This window comes from Biomphalaria glabrata, chromosome 2 (genome assembly GCF_947242115.1).
Source record: "Biomphalaria glabrata chromosome 2, xgBioGlab47.1, whole genome shotgun sequence".
Lineage (NCBI taxonomy): Eukaryota > Metazoa > Mollusca > Gastropoda > Planorbidae > Biomphalaria > Biomphalaria glabrata.
This window is the reverse complement of record NC_074712.1, coordinates 64,217,576-64,245,254: the sequence shown is the minus strand read 5'-3', so window position 1 is coordinate 64,245,254 and position 27,679 is coordinate 64,217,576. Positions and strand designations below refer to the sequence as shown.

Below are 27,679 nucleotides of genomic sequence, written 5' to 3'. Positions count from 1 at the left end.
GTCTTTCTCTTCTTTTTTTTTCTGGTACTGTTCCCTGAAGGAAAGTCTTTTGCGAGCCCCGAGACCTTGTGATATGGCCATAAAGTTTTAGTTTGCCTTTTTTTTTTTTTTTTACAGTTTGTGACGCGGTCTTAAATTAGTAGGTGATATCTGTATTATATAAGATAAGATAAGATAAGGGTTCTTTTATACCATCTCATTTCTGTTGCTAGGATCAGTCTTTCTAGTTCTGCATTTAGCGTCCAAGATTTGCAAGCATACAAGAATTTGGCCGTGACCAAGAAGAGCATCAGTCTGATTTTGTGTATAGGGCTGTGCCTTTGTCTTTCCAGAGAGTTTTGCAAATGCTGCTGTCCTCTACTATATTAAAGAGCGAAAAAAAATCTGCGAAATAAATAGAACTAGATAGTTCTAGATCTAAGATCTAACTGTAGACAAAAGTTCCAGTACTACATGTAACATGTAGGTAGGCCTACAACATCTACATGAAAGATGTGTATCTAGATATTTCTACGCTACTAGAGTATCTATTTACTTCACATAGGCCTACCTATATATATAAATTTCTATGTAATTATATATATCTATATAGGGCAGTGCTATCTCTCTACGTTTGTAAGTTTAGATTAGATGTGTGTTTATTTTTAAGTTCCTGGCACTTGCTTGAGTAAAAGAATCATTAATCTAGAATATTAGATTATTTAGATCTATACTATAGATACTATCTAGATTTAGAATGTGGATTTAGACTCTTAAATACCCTGAAAATAATAACTTAATTCATATTCTACTCTGTTCTTACATCTATAGTATATCTTAAACTTAATATCTTTTCATTCTGTACTATAACTTTTGGGGCGTTGAGTGTTGGCGTTGGGCTTGAACTTTCGTTGCTGATGCTTCATTGCTTGGGAGTTGGGTGAAATTGAAAATTAGTATTATTTATATAATATAAAATATGGTAGAATCTAGAAGTTTCTCAACTCAATAAGTTTAATATAACACTGCTGCCCTGCTTAGTTTGTAAGTATCAAATCAAGTCTCAAACTCAAAAGGAATCTCAACACTGGTTAACTTAATGAGAAAGTGACTGTGTTATTGTCACATAACATCTACTAGATGATCTAGATCTATTCTAGATAGACACTATCAGGTGACTATCATAGACATAATGTTTTCTTAAATTGCTTTTGTAGAGCACAATTTCCATGCTTTAATAACATGCTCAGTGTACTATGGTCCAATCTCCATTGGGTGGGTATCGATGAGAAGGTTTCTGTGCTGCCTTTAGGTGCTCATCAAACAAAGCTCAGCTGGAGTCAAGAATTTAACTCGAGCCCCTTGATAGGTAGCCAAGAGTTTATGGGTACTTATCCACATATCCCATTGAACAGTTGTGATGTATGTCTAAAAACTATAAAAAGAAAAAGTGTGCACATAACAAGGAAAGATCAGTCAGTTAAGTGTTCATTCAGTATCTTTTAAGCACTCTTATGGCACAATTAGGAATTCGTTATTTGTTTTGGGAATAGGGGAAGTTTTGATTTTGACTTAGAGACAATGACGTGACTAGTAAAAACAAGTATGGGTGTTAGATAGAACGAAATATCAGCTGAGGAAAACAGACTTCGACGGTTCCCTTCATCGTAATTAATAAACATCTTGTTCAACATTCAATATCAGTGTCGATTAACTTTTTATTGATTGTTCGGTGTTATTGGATGAATTTGAGTGTTACCATTAGACGACGCTGAAGCGCCTAACAGCAAGTGTCACCTTTGAATGAAAATTATCAATAACTGACCATCTCCAGGATGTAGCGAAAAAAATTAAAGTCCTTTGGGAAACGGCAGTGAGTGAAACAAAGAAGTCCAACTTATGCTGAGAAAACAGTTTCTGTCATTTTCTAAATCCTTGTTTAATATTGTTTTATACTTTCATAGAATTGCTTACCTTGTGAGCAACAGTATATAGGTCTGTGACAAAACTTAGTATATAATGAATCCCAACATGGTTTAATAACTAGTAAATACTCTTTTTTTTTTTTCAAAAACAAATCAGGGAAGCGTGGTCGAGAGGCCAAGTGTGCTTGAACTTGGCTTGGCTTGGCTACCTAGAAGGGGGCTCGAGGTTCGACACCCGACTCAGGTTGTGTTTACTGAGCGCCTAAAGGCAGCACGGAAAACCAACTCCTAGATACCCCCTCCCCCCCCCCCACTGGTCCACAAATGAGATTGGACCAAAAGCGCTCTGAGCATGCTATAAGCATGAAAGTAGCACTATATAAAAGCTATAATAATAATAATATAATTGTATAGTCTATAGAAAGAGAAAATTGGACACTTGAGACACCACTTTTTTTGGATTCATGTTTGTTTTTGATTGGTGGTGTGACAAAGAAAAACATGTTTCACAAAGTCTTTTTTTCTTATGAAATAAGGTAACACATAAGCGCTTGGCTTCCTAACCGGGGATCCTGGGTTTGAATCCTGGTGAAGACTGGGATTTTTTTTAATTTCAGGATCTTTGGGCGCCAAGAACCCACCCAGTTCAAATAGGTACCTGACATTGGTTGGGGTAAAGTAAAGGCGATTTGTCGTTGTGCTGGCCACATGACACCCTTGTTAACCATGGGCCACAGAAACAGATGACCTTTACATGATCCCCCCTATAGATCACAAGGTCTTTTTTTACTTTATGATAAAATTTGGGATTTATTGTTATTATTATTATATTGAAAGAATTTGTTTATTTAATTATAATACAAATCAGGTTTTTGTTGTTAAAATTATTGAATATTCCAAATGTGTGTCACTAGACCTAGATTTAGAACCACTAATATGTAAAAACAACAGAGCACCAGCAAAAACAATTGCCTACAGACATTATAGCCACATACCATCATGCTTTTACTTTTTAAAAAAAAATATTTTTATCTATTTCTATGTCTAAGGTTTAATTCAAATAAAATTTCTGCTCGAGGTTGGAATAATCATAAATTATGATATGGAAGAATTTTACCTGTCCCTTAATCTGTTGGATCTTTGGGGCTCCTCATTTGATCTGTTCCCATCTTTCTCCATTTCTGTCTTTTGCCAGGCCTGTCCTTAACGATGTCCTTCCATCTCTTCCTTTTCTCTTCCTTTGTCGGACTCTCCTTCTTTTCCCTGGTACTGATCTCTGCAGAAAAGTCTTTGCCAGCCCTGGGGATCTCATTATATGTCTGCACTGTATTAACTTGCTTTTTTTTACAGAGGTCATTATGGGGTCCTGAAAGAACCACAAAAATCAAAATTGTGCTGCTAAAGTAGCTCATTTTTCACATATTCTCAAAGTTGTTTTAAAAAGCTTAACTATTCTTCTTTTAATAAAAATTGTTCCATTTATAAACTTTCCTTAAAAACCATTGTTATACTATTCACATGTTCATGTTAACCTAATAAATTTTAAAATATGGGTTATAAATGTAATGTAAAAGGGCACATTTGTCCAAATGTAAGTTTGTATATAACAAATGTACTTTGCAAATCAATGGCAGGAATTTAATATGCTTAGAAAAACATAATTTATTTAATTGAATATGAAAAATACAATTTTCTTCTTATACTTCTATGATAGTAGCACTAATACGCCTTTTCGAAAATTCTTCAGACCAGCTGTTAGCACAAGAACTGCGAGGCATTATGGCAGAGGGGGGAGATGAAGGGAAATGGATACAGAAACAACTTTTAGGTCAAGGTGCCTTTGGCTGCATAACTCTTTGGCAAAATGAGGTTAAATAAATAGTTTATTGTCAATTACTATTAATTAAATAGTTTAATTTTGTATATATGTACACACATCTATACTTATCTCAATCTTATCTCAATAAATATAAAGATATATGTCATTCCTGTAGTTCTAGATCTAATGGAGATCTTCTTAATACAAGGGGAATCATTTTATATTGTGTCATTCCTCGTGTGAACATTTTGTAGCGTTATGATATTTGCATAAATAATTAATTAATTGATATAATTTTAATATTTTTCAAACCTGAACTTAGTTTCTAATAAACGATTTTTCTGTTTACAGAAGACAGAAGAGAAAATAGCAATCAAGACTTGTCGTCACAAAGATGACTTGCCAGATAAAACATCAGATAGATGGCGAATGGAAGTGTATATTATGAGTCGGCTGAATCATGACAATGTGATTAGATCCGTTAAATTACCGCAGCAGCTTATGCCTAGATCGGGAGAATTACCCATTTTAGCCATGGAATATTGTGAAGGTGGTGACCTTAGAAAAGTATGTTTCGTTTTATTATTTGATTTTAGCACTGTGAAGGATGAGATCTTTCGAGAATGTTGAATTTTAGGTTTGGAGATTAAACAATTGGGTCTGGAAGCCCCATTTAAAACTTAAGTGAATGTCTGTAGCATTTGTTTTTGTGCTTATTATTTAACAATTTTAAATGCTCTTCCACCAAAAATATGTAAAAAAAAAAAAAAAAATTTTAATCAGACCTTGATTTCTATGGGGAGGATAATGTAAAGGTAATCTGTTTCATTTTGCCCACACATTGACAAACCTCTTTTACTTTTCCACAACTAATTTAGATATCTAATAGAGTTTGGTGGACTCTTAAAATTCCAATACTCAAAGTCCCAGTATTCACTGAGATTCAAATTTGAGATTCCTTTGGTTTAGAATCCAAGCCCTATACCACTCAGCCACTATTCCCCCACTCCAAAGTATGTAATGATTGTTAATAATATAAAAATGCAGTGATAAGCTATAAGTCTATCGATTGTAACCTCAACAAAATATAAGCAGAAAACTAGTGTAGGTTCAAAATGTTACTATAAAGCAAAATCTGATCATTTTCCATTTATATTATCACATTTATCAAAGCATTGGCAGCCCATGCTGAAAGCAATGTACATATAGAGGTACAACTGATTGGTGAAGTACATACATTATGTCACAAACTCGTACCAAAAAAAAAGTTTTATTGCTTGGGCTTTGACTGGATAGTCACCCTAACTGTTCATTGATCTAATTCATACTAGAAAACTAAAAGAAATAACATGTTTGTAATCTTCAGAAAATTATGTTTTATAAAATATTTTTTTTGGGTCATGGATTGTTAACTAATTTTTTAACTCATTTGTTTACATGGATTCTGTTTTCTTTACCCATAAGTAAAAAAAAACAACAACACTTCAATAAAATCTCAATATGATGAAATTCTTTTCAGGTTTTAAATCGTCCAGAAAATTGTTTTGGTTTGAAAGAGTCTGAGATTCTACAGTTGGTTAGTGGCGTTGGTAGTGCCATAGAATATCTGCACAGTAACCGAATCATTCATAGAGACTTGAAACCAGAAAACATTGTACTGAAACCACTTGATCCGAACAAGGTAATTGTTTTCTCCAATACATTATGGGCTAATACAGCCTACATTATGGGCTTATTTAATCTACATAAATAAAGTAAAGTACCCCTCTTAGATCTTGCAATCTATGGGACAGATGATGTAAGGGTTATCTGTTTCTGTGGGCCAGCACAACGACCAACCGCCTTTACTTTTCCTCAACAAATGTGTTTAATGTTAACATAATGTTAAATTTCATTCCTCTTGCTGCATGATAAAGCCATCAGAAAAAAAGGCTAATAAGAAAGTAGTGTCAATGATGTGTAGATTTTAGTGTAACATGGTTTGATTCATTCCTTAGTAAAATAAAAGTAAAGGGGCCCTTTCAGATCTTGTGATATTTAGGGCAGATGATGTAAAGGTCATCCGTTTTTTATGGTTGACAGTTCACAAGGGTGTCATGTGACCAACCGCCTCTAACTAATGTCAGGAACCCATTAGAGCTTGGCGTCCTAAAATTCCTAAATTCAAAATTCCAATCATTATCAAGATTCAAGTCAAGTCAAGTGCTTTATCACTTAGCCACAATGCCCCTAGGAGACAAAGTTTTGCCACCTTAAACTTTATTCCTATCATCATGCAGCAGCCACTAAATTTTCACAAGAGCACTTAATAAAAGCTATAATTAATAATAAAGACTCATATTATGACCTGCACAGGACTAGCTTGGCAGCACTTTTGTAAATTTTCTGCCATTTGGTTTTGCAATCGGGCACACCAGCATAGTACAGGTTAACATTAGTCAAGGATGGCTGCCTGGTCGTGCGGTTTGCGCGCTGGACTTTCGTTTGGATTTATCGACGGTCGGGGGTTCAAACCCTGCCCGCTCCCGTCGTCCTGCGGGAGGTTTGGACTAGGAAGTAAACTATCTTCAACTCTGAAGGAACATCCGAAACATGTAAAAAACAAGGTGGGAGGGTATGAACATCTAAACATACTTCTTATCTATAGACAAATGTAGAACAGTATATGAGCAACAGAATAGTGTAATCAGAATCTTATGGTTAGTTGTGTCAAGGGCTGCCCTTTAGGCATTAAATGAATGAACACATTTCAAACATAGACCTATTCACATGTGTATACCTCACCTTTCACCTCTTTCTGGTGCTTGAGCCACAACCTGACCAACCGTGTCTCAGTGTGATGGCTCTACAATTCACTACATGAAGCACAGCAATCTAAGAGACTACAATGCCTGCTGTTATGTGTATGTCTTAATTTTGATTCAAATTATTATTCAAAGTCCAAGATATAAATCACTTCTATGACTGAAGCCAGATACCTTTCTTTCTAGATCATGGCTGTAAATAGGATTTTGAAAATTTTTAGATTGAATTCACTTTCATCCTTAGTCTAGCCATAGGATGGCTATGCGTAGAGAGTGATAGAAATGGATGATTCCTACACTGACTCATTAACTCTCTTCCTAGATTCTTTACAAAGTTATTGACCTGGGTTATGCCAAAGAATTGGATGTCAACAGCATCTGTAACTCATATGTTGGAACTATGCAGTACCTAGTAAGTTATTCAGTTCTGATTCTGGTTACTATGGTGACTGGAAAACCACTTTATTTTATCACACATTTTTAAGACATTTTTAATATAGCCTAGATTTAGTATTTGTTTATGTATAGCCATTTGTAGAAATATTCCACATAATCTAGATGTGGTATTTGTTTATGCCTTATGATACATGAAATAGTATTGCTATAAACATTTAACTATAATGGCTACAGAAAATACTGTTTATAAATATTTTTATGTGTTTATCACGGTGTTAATTTTTTAAAATATTGTTTATATATATCTATTTTATATTGTGTATACATATATTTAATAACTTTATTTGAAAGGAATTTATTGATAAATTCACATACCAAAAAAAAATCAATATAGCTCATCACACACCTATACAAACCTATGGATTACATATTTTGCATCAACAGCCTGGTTCATATATCTGGGCTTATAAATAGCACTACTCTAAACACAATTTTGATTCTAGCTAATTAAAGTGCTAGATCTATACAAATGCTAGGCTGTACTGCTGATGTTTGCTGAGGGTGAATCATTTTGGAGGCTATATATTTTTTTTAAATTTAATTCACTTAAGTTGCATATCTTTTATACCTAAAGACATCACAGAAAAATGCTCATATTCACCTCTGACCCATAAATGTCACAAATATAATAAGGAATAGATAGAATGGCTGTCTGGTCATATGATATGTTCTCTGGACTGTCATTGGATAGTTTCAATGGTCCCAGGTTTGAATCCCTGCCTTTTGCCATCCCCTGCTGTACTGTAAGGGGTTTTGGCTAGGATGTAATCATTTTCAAATCTGAAAGAATGTCCCAAACATGTAAAACATGATTATGGATGCTGAATGTGCTGTAACCATTGAGGGATTATGGGTATGACATGGCATAATTTGTCAGATGTGCAGAAACCCAAGTTTGCTGTTAAAGCATGTAGAAAACCTTTTGAAAAACTAAATGTTAATTGGTACATAAAATATAACATGATAGCATAGAGCTAATTTTGTTAAACTACAACTATGAAGGATAATGTTTAGATTCTATTTATTTCGAAAATTTCTTCTCTAACTGACAAAACTATATTTTTTTTTATTCTAGGCTCCAGAGTTATTTGTCTCCAAACCGTACACAAAAACTGTAGACTATTGGTCCTTTGGAAGTTTAGTATTTGAATGTATTGCCGGGTTTAGGCCATTCTTACCCACGTTGCCACCAGTTGAATGGTAAGTTATTGATTCATTCAAAACTCTTTATGAAATAGTCTTTGACTTTTGAGAGAGTGGTTGCATATAAATTTGTAGCAGAATTGGCTTAGTTCACTATATATTCAGAACTGCCCATCAGCAGAATCTAGGCAGGAAAGTTTACATTCTTATGTAATTTTATCTTAGTAATTTTTGTTTTCAATCAAATGCCATTCTAAGAAAAGCATAACCTCAACAAATCTGACTATGCAAAAATATATGTAAAAAATATAAAAAATATATGTAAGTTCTAATTTCAAATCATCATCATCTTTCCTTTGCATTCCTCATGGAAATAGGCCTCAGTAAAACAAGCCATCTCCTTGCTAGTTTTTTAATGGCTTTCCAGCTCTTTCCTGTTCTTTCAGCTAGTACACCGTGTGGCCATATTCTTTTTGGTCTTCCTCTATGCCTTGTGCCCTGGGGGTTCCACTCTAAGGCCTGCCTAGCTCTGTTGTTGGTATCTTTTCTAAGGGTGTGACCAATCCATCTCCACTTTCTCTGTAATTTCAAATAGTAAGTATTAAAGTACTTAAGACTCATATTAAACCACACAATAATTATTCTATATATTGTTACGAATCTCACTATCCAGGCTCTCTGCAAACTGCACCTTGCACCACCAACTTCAAGAACTTGACAACTCAGGGCTCCAAATAACGTAATAGTTTAATGTCAATAAAATAACAGCCAATATTGTACAATTGGCAGCACGTAAAGTCTGTACAAATATCTCTCAAGTTAATAACCATGCCGGTGTATCAACTCTTGCACTGGTCTCTGTCTCGTCTCGGACTTGTACTGAGCCGTAGTAACGAACCGTAGATCAGGAAGTTGTAACTGACTCGTCTCTGATACCTTCGCTCTTTATATAGGGTCCCTGCTGGCCTTCTAGAACCAGGCAGAACGTTGCTCGACCATTCTGGGACGCTCCTGAGCTCTGTTCTCGAACCTTCATGTTGTTAGTTCGTCTCGGTTGACCGTCGTAGCTCATCACGGTTGACCGCTCGTCAACCGTTGGCCTGGGGCGATTTGCGTCGGCTGACTACACACACACCACAACCCCCATCTGTTCCACCACCAGGTTTATAACAATATTCTAAGCAATGGAATATAAAAAAGATACCAACCTAAATAATTTTTCCCAGACAACTGAGTTAGGCTAATTAGTTCAGTGTTTGATGATTAGGCTAATTAGTTCAGTGTTTGATGATTAGGCTAATTAGTTCAGTGTTTGATGATTAGGCTAATTAGTTCAGTGTTTGATGATTAGGCTAATTAGTTCAGTGTTTGATGATTTGGCTAATTAGTTCAGTGTTTGATGATTAGGCTAATTAGTTCAGTGTTTGATGATTAGGCTAATTAGTTCAGTGTTTGATGATTAGGCTAATTAGTTCAGTGTTTGATGATTAGGCTAATTAGTTCAGTGTTTGATGATTAGGCTAATTAGTTCAGTGTTTGATGATTAGGCTAATCAGTTCAGTGTTTGATGATTAGGCTAATTAGTTCAGTGTTTGATGATTAGGCTAATCAGTTCAGTGTTTGATTACTAAATCTCTCCCTTGAGTTTTAAACTTTTCTGCATCATACTTTTTGTGAATGCTCACTGTAGCTTTAGTCCCTTTGTAGGTATGGATAATATTCTCCTCTTTTCATTTCAAAGCCTTCACTCTCTCCACTCATTCCTAAAATATGGCTGCCTGGTCATGTGATATGCTCTCAGGACTGTTGTCTTGGTGGTCCCTCATTCGAACCCTGCCAGCTGCCATTGCCGTCTTGCTGGATATAATAATCTTTCAATCTGAAGAAACATCAGAAATGTAAAACTAACAACAGAAAACACCTCAACTCATAAATCCAACTGACCTTTAACATTTTTACAGTCATTCGTGTCACACTGCCTCTTGCTTGGCCAGTGGTGATTAAGCAACCTCTCTCCATGGACTAAGATTGATTTAAGAAGTCTAGAAGAAAAATCAATAATGGCATCTACTCTATCTCTCCTCCAGGCACAATGTTGTATGCAAAAAGTCTCCTGATGATATTAATGTATTCTATCTCTCCTCCAGTCACAATGTTGTATGCAAGAAGTCTCCTGATGATATTAATGTATTCTATCTCTCCTCCAGGCACAATGTTGTCTGCAAGAAGTCTCCTGATGATATTAATGTATTCTATCTCTCCTCCAGGCACAATGTTGTCTGCAAGAAGTCTCCTGATGATATTAATGTATTCTATCTCTCCTCTAGGCACAATGTTGTATGCAAAAAGTCTCCTGATGATATCAATGCTACTTATGATGAGAACAAGGAAATCAAGTTCTCTAAAAAACTTCCAAACAACCGTCTTTGCAAGTAAGTTTTGAATTGGTAGTTTGCTATTGAGGTTTGTTATAGTTTATTTTTATATAGGTTCATCACCCATGTAAATTAAGTAAAGCTAGTACTACCTTTTCTACAGGGTTTTACAAGACTACTTTGAACAATGGCTAAGACTGATGTTGAGGTGGGATCCCAAGGCCAGAGGGGGAGGAATCATTAATATCAAAGGGATTGAAAGACCAAAGTGTTTTTGCTTGTTGGAAATATTTACAGAACTCAAGGTGAGAAGAGGGAATGAAAGTGAAGAAATCTAAAAAGAGTTTTACATTTTACTTCTTATTTCCCATTCAGTCCACACAATTTTGTTCCTTTTCCCTTCCCTCTTCACCAGCTAGTCCTTTACATCATTTTTGTTCCCGTTTTTTCCTTCCCATGTGCGTCTGCAAATGTTTTCAGTGTCATTTTCAACTTTTGCCTTACCTCCCCCTTACTACGAAGTCCTGCAGGCTTCTTCACATGTAATACAATAGTTTCTTCAAAAACTTTATAAATCTACATTTCAATTTAGACTAGAATCTAGATTTAGATATAGAAGTTGATTTTTTTTTAAATTCTATTGAGCCTGTCATTTGTACATGACCTACACAAGCAAGTAAGAGTCTGATGCAGGTTCAAGTCCTATCCAAACGTATATTAATCTTAAAAAGCAACAAACCATCAGCTCACTAACATCACATCAAGTGCTGGGTGTAGATGGCTTGTGGTTTATTGCTAGCACTGGAAACAAAATAATATATAAAATAAATAAAATTGTATTTAAATGTATTTTATTTAATAATGAAAGCAAATGGAAACAATGAAAATCATAGAAATAGCAATTTTAAACAACCAAGAAACATTTATCATAATGGACCTCATTCACCAATCGTAAGCAAACAACATTTAGTCACGTGATAATATTGATAAAACAATGGAAAAAAACGTATCACGTGACAGCCTTAATGGACTACGTAATTTGTATGGAAGAAATGGTGTTTGTTTACTATTGGTGAATGAGGTCCATTCTTTAAAATTTGCTAACAAACAATTTTTAAAAAAATAATTTGTAAGAATGTAAACATTTTAAGAAAATGTGCCAGTACTTGTATCTGTCATTTGTGTGTATGAACAAAGATGCTACAGACATTTCTTCAAAGAATAATAATAAATAATACAATTTGTATTCATATGCTTGTGTGCATTATTAAAGTTGTGATTTGAGCATATGAATAAAGGTTTGCTTTGTGTGTATGAATACAGTTGCGGTTTGTGTGTATGAATAAAGTTATGATTTGAGTTTGTGATTTGAATGTTGTAACAAAGTTGTGATTTAACTGTATGAAAGAACAATTGCTTTGAGTGATGAAATACAGTTGCAGTTAGTGTGTGTGGATAAAGTTGTGATTTGAGTTTAGTGAATAAAAGTTTTGGTTTCAGTTTGTGAATAAAATGTTATTTGGGTGGACGAATGAAGGAGTTTGAAACTGGTTGAAGTATAACATTGTATATTTACAGCCAAAAGAAATGAAAGTGTATTTTTTAATGCATTTAAATATTTATGTTATAAAGTCTGTTTAAAGTTTCATACTATTCACCTCTTCAACATGCAGACACTTCTTTGTCTTAATTATTTTTGTAGTTAAGATATATTTTATATGTAGAGATGAATACTGTCTTGTCCTATATTTTATTGTAGCTAATACGTATACTCTATGTGGAGATGAATACGGTCTTGTCCTATATTTTATTGTAGCTAATACATATTTTCTATGTGGAGATGAATACGGTCTTGTCCTACATTTTATTGTAGCTAATACGTATACTCTATGTAGAGATGAATACTGTCTTGTCCTATATTTTATTGTAGCTAATACGTATACTCTATGTGGAGATGAATACGGTCTTGTCCTATATTTTATTGTAGCTAATACATATTTTCTATGTGGAGATGAATACGGTCTTGTCCTATATTTTATTGTAGCTAATAGGTATTCTCTATGTAGAGACGAATACAGTCTTGTCCTATATTTTATTGTAGCTAATACGTATTCTCTATGTAGAGACGAATACAGTCTTGTCCTATATTTTATTGTAGCTCATATGTATACTCTATGTGGAGATGAATACAGTCTTGTCCTATATTTTATTGTAGCTAATATGTATACTCTATGTGGGGATGAAAACAGGCTTGTCCTATATTTTATTGCAGCTAATACATATACTCTATGTGGAGATGAATACAGTCTTGTCCTATATTTTATTGTAGCTAATATGTATACTCTATGTGGAGATGAAAACAGTCTTGTCCTACATTTTATTGTAGCTAATACGTAAACTCTATGTGGAGATGAAAACAGTCTTGTCCTACATTTTATTGTAGCTAATACGTATACTCTATGTGGAGATGAATACAGTCTTGTCCAATATTTTATTGTAGCTAATACATATACTCTATGTGGAGATTAATACATTTTTGCCCATATTTTATTGTAGCTAATACATATTCTCTATGTGGAGATGAATACAGTCTTGTCCTATATTTTATTGTAGCTAATACGTATACTTTATGTGGAGATGAATACAGTCTTGCCCATATTTTATTGTAGCTAATACATATTCTCTATGTGGAGATGAATACAGTCTTGTCCTATATTTTATTGTAGCTAATACGTATATTCTATGTGGAGATGAATACAGTCTTGTCCTATATTTTATTGTAGCTAATACGTATACTCTATGTGGAGATGAATACAGTCTTGTCCTATATTTTATTGTAGCTAATACGTATACTCTATGTGGAGATGAATACAGTCTTGTCCTATATTTTATTGTAGCTAATACGTATACTCTATGTGGAGATGAATACAGTCTTGTCCTTCCCAATCAATGAGACCCACACCATACAAGAAGTACAGAAAGCTATAAGTGTCGAGTTAAACATACCTCCAGAGCAGCAACTCATTCTGCTGGCCAATGGAACAAAGCTTGAACCCAACAACTTTGCACTAGATGGATGGAATGATCACGTAAGTCTTTAATTCATACCACTAATTACTCCATGTGCACTAATTACTTACTTAAGAAAATAAATATGACTATGACCCAAATGATTAAAGCTGACAGGAAATATTAATTTCTTTTTATTATTAGAATACATAGGAATATTTATTTTGTGGTTAGTAATCTTGAAACCAAAAGAGTTTCTAGGATTGAACAGGAAATTACAAGTTTGGGTTAGAGACTAAAAGGAAAGGAAAGCTAGAGTTAAGATTAGAGTCATTAACATGGCATTTTCCTTTGTGTAGAAATAAACAAGAAATAAATTTTAAAGGGAGAACTTCTTATCATGTGTTTTGAGTGTCTGTTCGATCAGCTGTATACGACTCGCCTGATCTTGAAGTCATCAACAGATCACAATATCCACATTTTTTTTTTCAGGCCTCTGAGGACATAATTGTTTTCTTATTTAGATTAGCTCCCTTACAATTACCACCAAAGCATGGCAAGAAACTTCCACCGCAAGTTCAGGCTATCGCTAAGGAACCTATGACTCTGCTTCCAACTAAAGTAAGTGTAATAGTAGTCAGATAGTCATGATAATGACCCGCTGCCAACTTTCCTAACCATCTTAAGAACACATTGTTTTCTCTCAATGATCTAAATATGTTTTGTATCGTAGGTACTTTCTGTCTCATAATTTCTTCATGAATTTCTGACTAACAGTTTGGAATTTAATAATGTTCTTATCTGTTTTAAAAACAAACATAAAAACATCTGTTGGTCATTGGAGTGATCGTTAAATGAACTTGTGTGTTACCCGTGCTTGTAATCGTGCTAGTATTTGTAATCGTGTTCGCATTATCGTAGTCTGTGAATCGTGACCAGTCTGTACTGTGTTATTGTGTGTATCAGTCGTGTTTTATTGAAATAAAGCCTTGTTTCTAAGGTTATGAATTGACTTAGTATATTACAATTTATTTCAATACAACCATTCTTAAATGGACAAGTTTTTGCGTCCCAATAGACTGGATGCTGATCCTAGTTCAACTAATGCTTCAGTTACATGGAAACATTGGATTTCTTGTTTTGACAGATTCGCAACGAAGGTAGGGGCTAGTGAAAGCGAACAGTTTGACCTGCTATGCAACTTTGTGTCTCCATCCTTATATCAGTATATTTCTACCTGTTCTAAATACTCTGTTCTAGATACAAAGGTGGAAATTGGAACTAGCAAGCTTCAAGTTTGATATACAGTATAGACCTGGGAACGCCAACACAGCAGCAGACACCTTGTCTAGAGGGCACTGTGCAACCATGACGAAACAAAGTAGCCTGAAGACGTACCATGACTACCTGTGTCATCCAGGTGTCACTAGACTTCTACATTATGTCAGGTCAAAGAACTTACCCTTCTCGGTTGAAGAGGTCAGACAGACCATTCAACAATGCAGAACCTGCAATAGAATTAAACCGCAATTCTATAAGGAATTTGCAGGTACGCTCATCAAGGCCACACAGCCGTTTGAAAGAATAAGTGTTGACTTTAAAGGTCCTTTGCCATCAGCTACTCGCAACAAGTATTTGTTAACAATGATTGACGAATATTCGCAGTTTCCATTCGCTTTTCCCTGTCCTGATATGACATCTAAGACAGTAATAAAGTGCTTCGACCAGTTATTTTTCCTCTTTGGAACACCCAGTTACATCCACTCTGATCGTGGCACATCATTTATGTCCACAGAAACTACAGAATATCTACATTCTAAGGGCATAGCCACTAGCAGGACAACGCCCTATAATGCCAAAGGAAATGGGCAAATAGAAAAGCTGAATAAAACATTGTGGCAGGCTATTTTATTAGCATTGGACTCAGGGAAGTTGGAACTATCACAGTGGGAATCTGTGTTGCCCCAGGCACTTCACTCAATTCGATCATTACTGTGTACTTCTACTAATGAAACTCCACACGAACGGATCTTCAAATTCAACAGCAGCACTCTACCATAGGGGGAGCAATTATTTACTACCATCTTATTTTGTTGTGTAAAGCCAAATTGAAATCTAAATTTTTTTAGAAAATTAATTCATGTTTGTTTTTTAGTTATGTAACAATTTGGTGTCAGGTGGCAGCAGGAGTATGCCAGATAGAAGTAGTCTTACTACTGTGCCCCTGTTTCCATAAAGATCTGTCACTGGCAATGTCAGATCCCTCTTCCCACCTGGTGTCCACTGTTCAGAGGTCCTCCATGAAAGTGTGATGTCCCTGTTTGTGATTTCCTCGTATTGGCCTCCATGTCATCGCATCTCTTGGCATGCGTAGCCCCTGCCTACAGGGCTCTGGAATTAGGCTTAGGCTTAGGAATACTCCCTTAGCCTTAGACAATACTAGGACTCACTAAAGACAGTGGGTTTGATTTGTGGTCAGTTGGGCATGTTTAAATAATGATCACTGTCTCACATCTTCAGGCCAAACCTCTTCTGAGATCCTTGCAGATTAGCCTGAGACTTCACAACCTCAGTTTCAAGCTTCCAAACCAAAGGGTCTAGACTTCAAATTCCAGTTAAAACAAATACTTTCTCAAATGGGAATCAAAGATTGTTGGGAGAAGTTAAAAAATCTTGACTACCAAGCATTTTGTATTAAAAGCTCAAACTACTTCAGTAAAGATTGTATGTGATTCATCTCAATTGTTGTTTTCAAGAAGTAGAAATTATTTCCTGCATAATACTTTTTTCTTTATTTCTAACCAGGATCATCGCAAAGCTTGGGCTCAGGCTGTCTACTGGTGTACAGATGTGAACCAAGATTATAAAAGGCTTGTTATAGCGCACAGAGCAGCCCTGTAAGTCATAGCCTCACAACTTGATAAAGAAACAATGTTTAAATGACAAAATAGTTGACATTATGTTTGAAATTTGTGATGCAATTTTTCAAGAAGCTATACCAATAAAATAAATTATAGCTTTTATAGCGCTACTTTCATGCTTATAGCATGTTCCAATCTCATTTGGGGACCAGTGGGGGGTTAGAGGTATCTGGGAGAAGGTTTTTCCGTGCTGCATTTAGGCGCTCAGTAAACACAACTCTGCTCGAGTCGGGGGTGTCAAACCTCTAGCCCCCTTCGTAGGTATCCAAGCCAAGCCATGTTCAAGCATACTTAGCCTCTTGACCACGCTTCCCAAATGTTATGGTCAGTATGCGGCAGGATATGAATGTGGAATGGTTTCAATGCATGGTGATTTTAAAGTTGGTAAAATTAGTGGTTGAAAAAGATGGTGAACATGGATATTGTAATTAAATACTATTTAAGTAGTTAAAGCAAATCCTGTGGTTGCTTGATTGCTTTATAATTCCATGCAATAATTATGAGACCTGTTAACTACCTCACCCTAAGGTCAATGTTAGTCAACAATCACAAAGAGGAGTGGCTCAACCAATGGGCATCAGGAAACACAGGCAGAGCCATGTACAGAGAAATGGCTACGCCTAACAAACTGGACAGTATTAACTTCCTCCCCCGCAAAGAACAATCTACAATCTTCCAACTAAGAACAGGACACACACCACTATTAAATTACCACCTGAACAAAATAAACTCCACACAACTACCCCTTTGCAGACATTGCGCCCACCCCTTTGAAATCGTAAACCATATCCTCTTTGAATGCCCCTCCCTAATCCACCTTAGGCAGACCCTACTTCCACTACAGCCCAACATAACCAACACCCTGTATGGCAGTGCTGAACAACTGAAGAAAACAGCACACTTTTTTTCCTTGGCACAGTCTGCAAAAGAGCTCACAGCTCAGCAGCAATAAAGCTGGCTAGAAGAAGAAGAAGAAGAAGAATAGTTATATTAATAAGATTTTGTATTTAAATTAAGAAATGGTGCAGCATTTCACATAGCTCTGCAGACCCTTCTTGGACCTTTTTATTTGTATCACACTTTTGGAGCCAAAGCTGTTTATTTGCTAGGGTTTATTTAAGTTTTTATCTGTAGGTTCCCTTAAGGTTTGAAATGTATGTGCTGTGTTGTCTGTAATTGTGAGATTGCTAGCTGTTTTGAAAGACAGAGAATGTCAGGTGGTCTCTTTGAGGCTCGTCCAGGGTGTATTCACCTTTTGATTCAATGTGTTCTCTTTGAGGCTCGTCCAGGGTGTATTCACCTTTTGATTCAATGTGTTCTCTTTGAGGCTCGTCCAGAGTGTATTCACCTTTTGATTCAATGTGTTCTCTTTGAGGCTCGTCCAGGGTGTATTCACCTTTTGATTCAATGTGTTCTCTTTGAGGCTCGTCCAGGGTGTATTCACCTTTTGATTCAATGTGTTCTCTTTGAGGCTCGTCCAGGGTGTATTCACCTTTTGATCCTCTTCAACTAGTAATTGATTTTGTCTTCTTCTTCATCGTTCTCATTGTTATGTTGGAGTGTTCATATGACTAGACCAATACATGAGATGAACTGTGCAGTGGTTTCCAAATCAGGGAGCTCTCCATATAGTTTTCTTTCTATTGGGGTGATTTGGGGCCAATGTCTTATACGGGCCTCTTGGTAGAGAGAGCAGTTTTGGAGGACGTGGTCGGCATTCTCTGGTGATACTCCACATGGGCAGATTTCACTGGTTCCAATTTTGAGCTTCCGGTACATGTGTTGTCGCATTCTGTTGTGTCCGGTCCTGAGTCGAAAGATTAGACGTTGGTCTTGTCGTGATAGCTTATAGTAAGCATCATCTTTCTTGTGATTTGGATGAGAGCTCGTCCATTTCTCATTTATTAACCTTTTGATCCTCTTTAACTAGTAATTGATTTCGTCAAATACTGATGTTTTTTAACATTTTTTAGCTTGTCAAAATATGCCAATAAATTGACACCGCTAGTCTATGATCACAAAGTTATTTATAAGTCTTACTTGTGAACTTACTTTTTCTCTCTTTGATGGATTTGAACTAAACTAAGATGTAGGTTTCTTACTATAACTTAAAAAATACAGACGTTCCTTCAAAAGGGAAGATTATTATGTCCATGTATTCATCAAATCATACATGTTAATCAGAGACTTAAACTCTTTTAAGAGATGGCTGCCTGGTCGTGCGGTTTGCGCCCTGGACTGTCGTTGGGATTTGTCGAGGGTTCAAACCCTGCCCGCTCCCATCCCCCGTCGTCCTGCTGGAGGTTTGGACTAGGAAGTAAACTATCTTCAACTCTGAAGGAACATCCGAAACATGTAAATCATTTTTAAAAAAAACAAAACAAAAAAACATTGGTTTTCTTGGTAATTTAGACAAGAAGTTTATGCTCTAACACTAGGGAAAGGACTTGTACCAAATTGTTCTAGGAGGCCTTTACCTTTGTGTCTTTCTGAGTATCTTATTATTTTGTGTCATTTCATCCCCCAGTCACTTCATTCCCTATTAAATATTTTTTTCTTCGTTATTGTGTAATTGTGTTGTTAAGGCTTTGATAATTTCCTACTTTTTACAATAATTATTTATTTGATCAGAGTATGAAATGACCTGGAACCATTTTTGTATTTGTTACTAAGGACTGAGCATTTTATATTTTATTGCTACTTTACTTTTTAGTCTTTCTGTCCTGAAGTGTGTCTAAATTTAAAATTTTACTAATATAAAATTCATTTGTTATAACATTTAAGGGAATTTTTAAATATTTCACATCACATGTCCTGTAGTTGGCTGAATGTCCTCTTGATTTTGAACATAAGTGACCTATGGATTTAGGTCAAGTTGATGTTGGTCAAAACACAAGTGACTTTGGTCACACCTTAGATCTGCAGACATAAACTTCACTTGATTCCATAAAGTTTTTTTTTTTATTATTTACTTTAGCCTGAACTTAATGAAGAACATGGCAAGCCTTAACAAATTGAAATTTCAACTCTCCAGTGAAATAGGAAAACTAATGTCCTGTACGGATCTCTTCAAGGCAAGGTTAGAAAAAATAGAGAGAGAAAATTTAGGTTAATAAAGCAGATACCTTATCGAAAGTAATTTTTACAAGTTTAGGTTTTTCTATGGAAAGCTTTGTTCTAAAAATGGCATGGTAACTAATATACCGACATAAGATGCAATGTATGTTACAATCAATGTATGTTACAATTGTTTCAAATCTATTCTTATTCTCTTTAGTTATTGATAAACTTGTTTTATGCACAAGAACTGTAGTGATGATGAGTTTTGAAATTTACTATTTCTTCATTATTATGGGTTTTCAATTTGTTTTGTAAATGTCATCACAATTTGTCTGTCATTTTTTTTGTTTACTGTCTTTATATAAGTAAAGTTCCCCTTTTAGACCTTGTGATCTATAGGGCCCATGGTTAATGAGGGTGTCATGTGGCCAGCACAATGACCAAACGCCTTTACTTTTCCCCAACCATGTCAGGTACCCATTAGAGCTGGGTGGACTCAGAGGTGCCCAAAGATCCAGAAGCCCAAAGATCCAGAAATTAAAAATCCCAGTCTTCTCCAGGATTCGAACCCAGGACTCCAGTTCGGAAGAAAAGCACTTTACTGATCTGCCACCGCACCTCCTGTCTTTACATTGGTTCTTTGTATTGGTGATCATTATTTTTAAACCTTGAGATACATTTTGGGGGTTCTTGGATAGTTTATATACTACTAAGACAGTTATTACCTCTTTAGTTTTAGCTTGGTTTAATTTATTTAAGATTTCTTTCAATCAACAAACTTAATCTTTGTTTCAGTTTGGAGTTTGATCTTTTAAAATATCAAGAAACTTTTAAGGGTAAGTATATAAGGGTGAAATGCCAGGAAAGTGTTTTTTTTTAGGTCTTATATATAGTAAACATCGCCAGAGATAGATTTCTGTAGAGACAATTTGTTCCTTTGGTTACTAATGTGTATTTGAATTCTGCCTTATGTTATACTCTTGTGTACATGTCCAGTAGTTAACTTGGTCAGTGTGTATGAATGAGGTGGTTAAGAAATAGAGCAAAGAGAGAGGCGAATATTTGTGCTATAGAGTTTGTTGTGGGACATTTTGTTTTATAGGAATTAAGCGATCTATTTTCAATGAAACTTCTACGAGTTGCTATCATTACTCATACAATAAACATGCATATATGTAACCCTGCCTGACCAAGATAAACAAAGGACGTTTGGGCCATGAGGCCTTCATCAGCTACAAAACAACCAAAAATCAGAAGACAAATAATTAACGCAAAATAGGTTTAAGTTAACTTATCTGTCCGATGTTGGGAAATCAGAAGGGGGGCAGTTATATTAGGCAAAGATGAATGGGAAACGGGTAAAGTGTTAGTCCCCATCTCATTTCACCACCCCCCCTTCCGATTTTGCGCTTTTACACCAGTGTAGCTCATTTCTTTTCTGCCTCGATAGAGAACAATCGGAAAGAGACGTTCACTCAAGCCTATTTTGTGTTAATTTTTTTTTTTACTTGGTCCCGCAGTCACATATATGCATGTTTATTGGATTTTTCTATACAGTCGTTCACCCCTGCAGAAGTCAATCTTTGTTTTTGAGTCTTTGTACTATCATTACTCATATAGGTGACCTGAAGCATAGGAAGTGCATCACCCTAAGTATTGTTGAAAGTTATGGTTTAAAATCTTTTTTTGTCGACTCTTTCACTGCCATTAAATCTCTGTGCTGGTCTTTCTTGAAAATTCACACTTTTCATATTTCACAAATACACAGTTCTTGAATCACAAGATTTGCTTTGTGTCTGTATTTTCTTGAATTGACCGCACATCACATGATTTGTTATGCCTGTATTTTCTTGGATGGACCACACATCACATGATTTGCTTTGTGTCTGTATTTTCTTGAATTGACCGCACATCACATGATTTGTTATGTCTGTATTTTCTTGAATGGGCCTCACATCACGTTTTTTATTTCTGTATTTTCTTGAATTGACTGCACATCCCATGATTTTTGTTGCTTTATTACCTGTGTTTTTTAATGACATTTGACTTTATTTCAGGTAAACCTATTACTCAAGATATATATCATAACTGGAGCTTAATGGCAGATACTATCAATAATTACATTCATTTAGTAAGGATCTTTTTTCATTAGTATTTCCAAATGAAAGTTAGATGACCATAGGGTCAGTAAATTACATTACCATAGGGTCATTTAGTTACATCAGCAATGGCTCAGGAAAATTATTTATATTCTATTATTTATTTTCTATTATGGTTTATCTCATTGAGCATAAACGATAAAAGCCTGCACGGGCATTAGCTATGGTCAGAACAACGTTTCCAACACAAGTACACCCCCCACCCCCATTCCATGTAGCCGATGTGTCTACAGAAATGAAGTATAAACATCTTTGGAAGCCTGTATCTAGATCCACTTGGAAATAAACAAAATAAGCCTGTTTTTATATTTAAGATTCGTTTGTTCTTTATCTATAAAACTTAACATGGAAAAGATAAAATTGTGTATTTATTAAACCTTTCCTCTTTTAAAAAAGTTTTAGTATAGTGGAATGGAAATCTTTGCTCCACTCTAGCTAAATTTATTCAGAGCATGGCAGCTCACTACAATGGATCTTTTTTATCTGAGTTTTGGATTTTATTAGGTAGATCACTTGTTAAAAAATCTTCTTCAACTTGAAATGTGTATTTCAGAGAAAAAGAGTTGAAGACTTGGAAGAGAAAGTTCAAAGATTTGTGAGTGAATTCAATGAAATACAGAAAAAACCAACCACAGGAACTGAGCTGGAGGAATAGTGAGCATATTTGTTTTTTCTGGGGTTTTTTTCTTTGTAGATGTTACAATGAGCATGCTGTTGTTTAGCTCCACTGTAATGCAGGTTTGTAAATGTAAACATAGAAGCCAGAAAATAAAATACCAACTTTTACTTAAATTATAAGGGTATCATCCAATACTGAAGGTTCTACAATAGCTTTACAGCAGCTAATTTTATTATTGTTTTTGCGTACATATATATATATATATATATATATTCTTCCTGAGTCTTGCAGCAATTTTACTTCACATTCAGTGCATGTTATCCCTCCCATTTCCTCCATGATGTAGGACAGTAGAGTTAACCATTTGTGTGAATTATGTTACATAGATTCTAGTGTTATCCCTCCTATTTCCTCCATGATATAGGACAGTAGAGTTAACCATTTGTGTGAATTATGTTACATAGATTCTAGTGTTATCCCTCCCATTTCCTCCATGATGTAGGACAGTAGAGTTGTGAAGAAACAAGTCCTTTTACGTTTAAAGTGCCTTTTAATTGTGGAACATTTTAACAAATACATATATATACACGACAACGTTATGTACAGATCTCCTGCTTCACTCGCTGACCTTTCTCTCTCTCTCTTGTTTACACACTAGTCACTTCCCCCAAGTCCCCTAACTCTCGATACTCAACACTTGACCGTGTGTCACGGTTGACCACACAGCAACCGTGTCACCACACCCTCCCATTTCCTCCATGATGTAGGACAGTAGAGTTAACCATTTGTGTGAATTATGTTACATAGATTCTAGTGTTAACACATTAACTGAAAAATTTACTATACATATACTTTATCATACAAAGAACAATTAGCACTCATTTCCTGCACAGATTTTCCTTTGGGTATTTCAAATAATATAATTTTCATTTGTAACAATTTTGAGTAAATATTTCCTTAACACTATGTTCTTGTAATTTTCATAACACTTATGATTGTTAAACTACTATTACATGGTCTGTTTTTTTTTTTTTTTTTTCTTGCATTCCAGCTAATCATCCACTCTGATTGTCCTCCTAATAATATTACTAGTACTCTTCTGATACAAACTTTATCTAAGACGTTTTTTTTTTAATTTGTGATTGTCTAGTTACCCATCTTTTGTGGGCCTAGAGTAGGAAAAAAAATCATAATTTTTTATTTTTTATTTTTTCTGTACAGTGAAATGAAATCCAAAGGTTTATATGGGAAACTTTTACAGGTTACACCAGGTAAAAATAAATTATAGTCTCATAAAACAAGATCTAAACTTGTAGGATAGATTATATTCTCATAAAACAAGATCTAAACTTGTAGGATAGATTATATTCTCATAAAACAAGATCTAAACTTGTAGGATAGATTATATTCTCATAAAACAAGATCTAAACTTGTAGGATATATCTATAAGTCATAAATGTCTGCTTCATGAACACAGGAGTCTGTGTCCATACACTTTGTATGTTTAAAAAAAGTTCCCCTTTTAGACCTTGTGGTTTATAGGGTAAATGATGTAAAGGTCATCTGTTTTTGTGGTCTACGGTTAACAAGGGTGTCATGGCCAGCACAACGATCGACTGTCTTTACTTTTCCTCAACTAATGTCAGCAAAGATCCCGAAATTAAAAATCCCAGTCTTCACCAGAATTCGAACCCAGGCCCCCCCCCTGGTTGGGAAACAAAGCGCTTCACCGCTCAGCCACCGTGCCTCCCTGTATGTTAGAAGCTAATTAAAAAATATGCCTTAACTTTAAAGATTTCAATTGAAATAAGAGTTATGGAAGTCTCCATAATTTGTTTTGTTAGGAAGTGTCTAGTCTTATTTCTTTAGGTCATGTGTCCAATGTTGTTTCTTTAGGTCATGTGTCCAATGTTGTTTCTTTAGGTCATGTGTCCAATGTTGTTTCTTTAGGTCATGTGTCCAATGTTGTTTCTTTAGGTCATGTGTCCAATGTTGTTTCTTTAGGTCATGTGTCCAATGTTGTTTCTTTAGGTCATGTGTCCAATGTTGTTTCTTTAGGTCATGTGTCCAATGTTGTTTCTTTAGGTCATGTGTCCAATGTTGTTTCTTTAGGTCATGTGTCCAATGTTGTTTCTATAGGTCATGTGTCCAATGTTGTCTCTTTAGGTCATGTGTCCAATGTTGTTTCTTTAGGTCATGTGTCCAATGTTGTCTCTTTAGGTCCTGTGTCCAATGTTGTCTCTTTAGGTCATGTGTCCAATGTTGTTTCTTTAGGTCATGTGTCCAATATTGTTTCCTAGCCATTGTGCCTATGTCTATTTTTAGGCAATGTGTCCAATATTGTTTCCTAGCCATCGTGCCTATGTCTATTTTTAGGCAATGTGTCCAATATTGTTTCCTAGCCATTGTGCCTATGTCTATTTTTAGGCGACGTGTCCAATATTGTTTCCTAGCCATTGTGCCTATGTCTATTTTTAGGCAATGTGTCCAATATTGTTTCCTAGCCATTGTGCCTATGTCTATTTTTAGGCAATATGTCCAATATTGTTTCCTAGCCATTGTGCCTATGTCTATTTTTAGGCAATGTGTCCAATATTGTTTCCTAGCCATTGTGCCTATGTCTATTTTTAGGCAATGTGTCCAATATTGTTTCCTAGCCATTGTGCCTATGTCTGTTTTTAGGCAATGTGTCCAATATTGTTTCCTAGCCATTGTGCCTATGTCTATTTTAGGCAATGTATCCAATATTGTTTCCTAGCCATTGTGCCTATGTCTATTTTAGGCAATGTGTCCAATATTGTCTCCTAGCCATTGTGCCTATGTCTATTTTAGGCAATGTATCCAATATTGTTTCCTAGCCATTGTGCCTATGTCTATTTTAGGCAATGTGTCCAATATTGTTTCCTAGCCATTGTGCCTATGTCTATTTTAGGCAATGTGTCCAATATTGTTTCCTAGCCATTGTGCCTATGTCTATTTTAGGCAATGTGTCCAATATTGTCTCCTAGCCATTGTGCCTATGTCTATTTTAGGCAATGTGTCCAATATTGTTTCCTAGCCATTGTGCCTATGTCTATTTTTAGGCAATGTGTCCAATATTGTTTCCTAGCCATTGTGCCTATGTCTATTTTAGGCAATGTGTCCAATATTGTTTCCTAGCCATTGTGCCTATGTCTATTTTAGGCAATGTGTCCAATATTGTTTCCTAGCCATTGTGCCTATGTCTATTTTAGGCAATGTGTCCAATATTGTTTCCTAGCCATTGTGCCTATGTCTATTCTATGTTTATTTTTAAGCTATGTGTCCAATATTTTTTCCAAGCCATTGTGTCTGTCTATTCTATGTCTATTTTTAGGCAATGGTTCCTATGAAATGATGAATCATCAAAGCATGGTGGACCTAATAGGAAGATGTTTTATGAAAAGAGATGAACTAACGAAGATACTCTACAAACATCTCAGGTGCGTTTTACAATAGCCATACTTTGGTGTCTACTTCAACCTTGTTAGAGTTCTTTGGCCTTGCTAGAATGATTACACTGGCAATACTAAATTAATTACTCTGGCAATACTAAATTGATTACACTGGCAATACTTAAGTGATTACACTGACAATACTAAAGTGATTACACTGACAATACTAAAGTGATTATGCTGGCAATGCTAAAGTGATTATGCTGGCAATACTAAAGTGATTATGCTGGCAATACTAAAGTGATTATGCTGGCAATACTAAAGTGATTATGCTGGCAATACTAAAGTGATTACGCTGGCAATACTAAAGTGATTACACTGGCAATACTAAAGTGATTACGCTGGCAATACTAAAGTGATTACACTGGCAATACTAAAGTGATTACGCTGGCAATACTAAATTGATTACACTGGCAATACTAAAGTGATTACACTGGCGATACTAAAGTGATTACGCTGGCAATACTAAAGTGATTACACTGGCAATACTAAAGTGATTACATTGACAATACTCAAATGATTACACAAGCAATACTAAAGTGATTACACTATCAATACTAAAGTGATTATACTGACAATACTGAAGTTACTTTTGCATATTGAAAATATTACTCTGGCTATAGATGTCTGCCTGGTCATAAGATATTAACTTTCATCTTGATTCTTGATAGTCCTTGGTTTAAGCTTTCTTTGCTGCCATCCCTAAAAGTGCAATGAGGTAATAATCTTTGATTCTGAAAGAACATCCCAAAACATGTCAGTAGTTACATTGGCCTATTTGAAATATTTCATTAACACTACTGAAATTTATGTTGGCCTCACTGAAATGTTTTACATAGAGCTTTCCAATTATAAATAATATTCTTGGCATGCTACCACTGTACTAGGTTGAGTAGCTTTCTTCTTCACTGTCTAAACTTTCATTGATTTATTTGTTGATTGGTTACATTGGGTGCAGGTTAAACTTTCATGTACAGTACATAATGAGTTGTCTCATTGATTTCTTCAGTACAATTCTAGAACTTCTAGAGAGACTTGAACCACTCTACCCTGAGATGGAGACAGCATCAAAAGAGATACAGGCAGCTAGCGAACAGCTCAAGTCCATGCAATGTAGGCGCCAAGGAGATCTTTGGGCACTTTTAGCTTGTCAGGTAAGAATCACTGTTTCACATTCACCTATCTCTTAGTTTGTTGGAACATTGGGGCACCACACAGGATCTGTTGACCTTCTTTCTCCATCCTCTCTGTCTTTTACTTTTATAGAATCTCTTTCAATGACATGCCCGTCCATACTTTTATATTGTCTTCCCATCGTTTTTCTCTGTCTGCCATTATAAAACAGTCAAAAACTCTTTTTACCCTTACTTTCAGTGAAAGTTGAAACTTTTTAGACATCCCTGATATTTATTGGCTTATGTTATGAAAGTAACAAGTACCTTTTTTTGTGCAAATATATCATACTATGGAGCATCATCGTTTACCCAGAGTTTCTATTTTTGATTTCTACCTTACATTTGGAGGGGGGGGGGGGGGGGGAGAGAAAGGTTAATAGTTATAATTCCTTTGGTCACAGTAACAAATAAATGGAAATCAAACCAACCATTCCATCTCAAATGGAACTTTGCGAACTGTTATTTTAAAATAGTTAATTATAAAGTGTGGATGCATCATATTTTCAGAGCTATCCAACTAATGGAGAGTCCACGCTAGTTCCTTCTGGCATGACGCACACCAATACCAGCATGCACATTTGTCAGAGTTTTGAATCTTTACAGCTTATGGATGACAGCAAAAACTATACTCAGAGGTTTGTTATTATTTTTATTTTCTTATTATTACTTCACTTTTATAGTCAGGAATACAAAGGAAATAATATGAAAACCTAGTGAAATGCTTAGACACAAGGGTGAAAACACATTTGTAGATGGACTAAT

At 35.4% G+C, this 27,679-nt stretch overlaps 1 protein-coding gene across 1 annotated transcript in view; it reads left to right on the top strand.

Moving 5' to 3' along the window:
• The first annotated feature begins 642 nt into the window (after positions 1-642).
• Positions 643-27,679, top strand: part of LOC106062698 (inhibitor of nuclear factor kappa-B kinase subunit alpha-like) — a 30,977-nt gene continuing 3,940 nt past the window's right edge. The window contains exons 1-19 of the mRNA XM_056021960.1: positions 643-1,153; positions 3,652-3,773; positions 4,075-4,290; positions 5,243-5,404; positions 6,850-6,939; positions 8,059-8,183; positions 10,454-10,558; positions 10,665-10,806; positions 13,399-13,590; positions 14,003-14,131; positions 16,316-16,407; positions 19,409-19,510; positions 20,287-20,327; positions 21,549-21,622; positions 22,204-22,304; positions 23,491-23,540; positions 25,625-25,730; positions 26,752-26,896; positions 27,425-27,552. Of these exons, the coding sequence (XP_055877935.1) occupies positions 3,684-3,773; positions 4,075-4,290; positions 5,243-5,404; positions 6,850-6,939; positions 8,059-8,183; positions 10,454-10,558; positions 10,665-10,806; positions 13,399-13,590; positions 14,003-14,131; positions 16,316-16,407; positions 19,409-19,510; positions 20,287-20,327; positions 21,549-21,622; positions 22,204-22,304; positions 23,491-23,540; positions 25,625-25,730; positions 26,752-26,896; positions 27,425-27,552 (2,090 nt within the window). The 5' untranslated portion in view covers positions 643-1,153; positions 3,652-3,683. The remainder of the gene's footprint in view (positions 1,154-3,651; positions 3,774-4,074; positions 4,291-5,242; positions 5,405-6,849; positions 6,940-8,058; positions 8,184-10,453; positions 10,559-10,664; positions 10,807-13,398; positions 13,591-14,002; positions 14,132-16,315; positions 16,408-19,408; positions 19,511-20,286; positions 20,328-21,548; positions 21,623-22,203; positions 22,305-23,490; positions 23,541-25,624; positions 25,731-26,751; positions 26,897-27,424; positions 27,553-27,679) is intronic.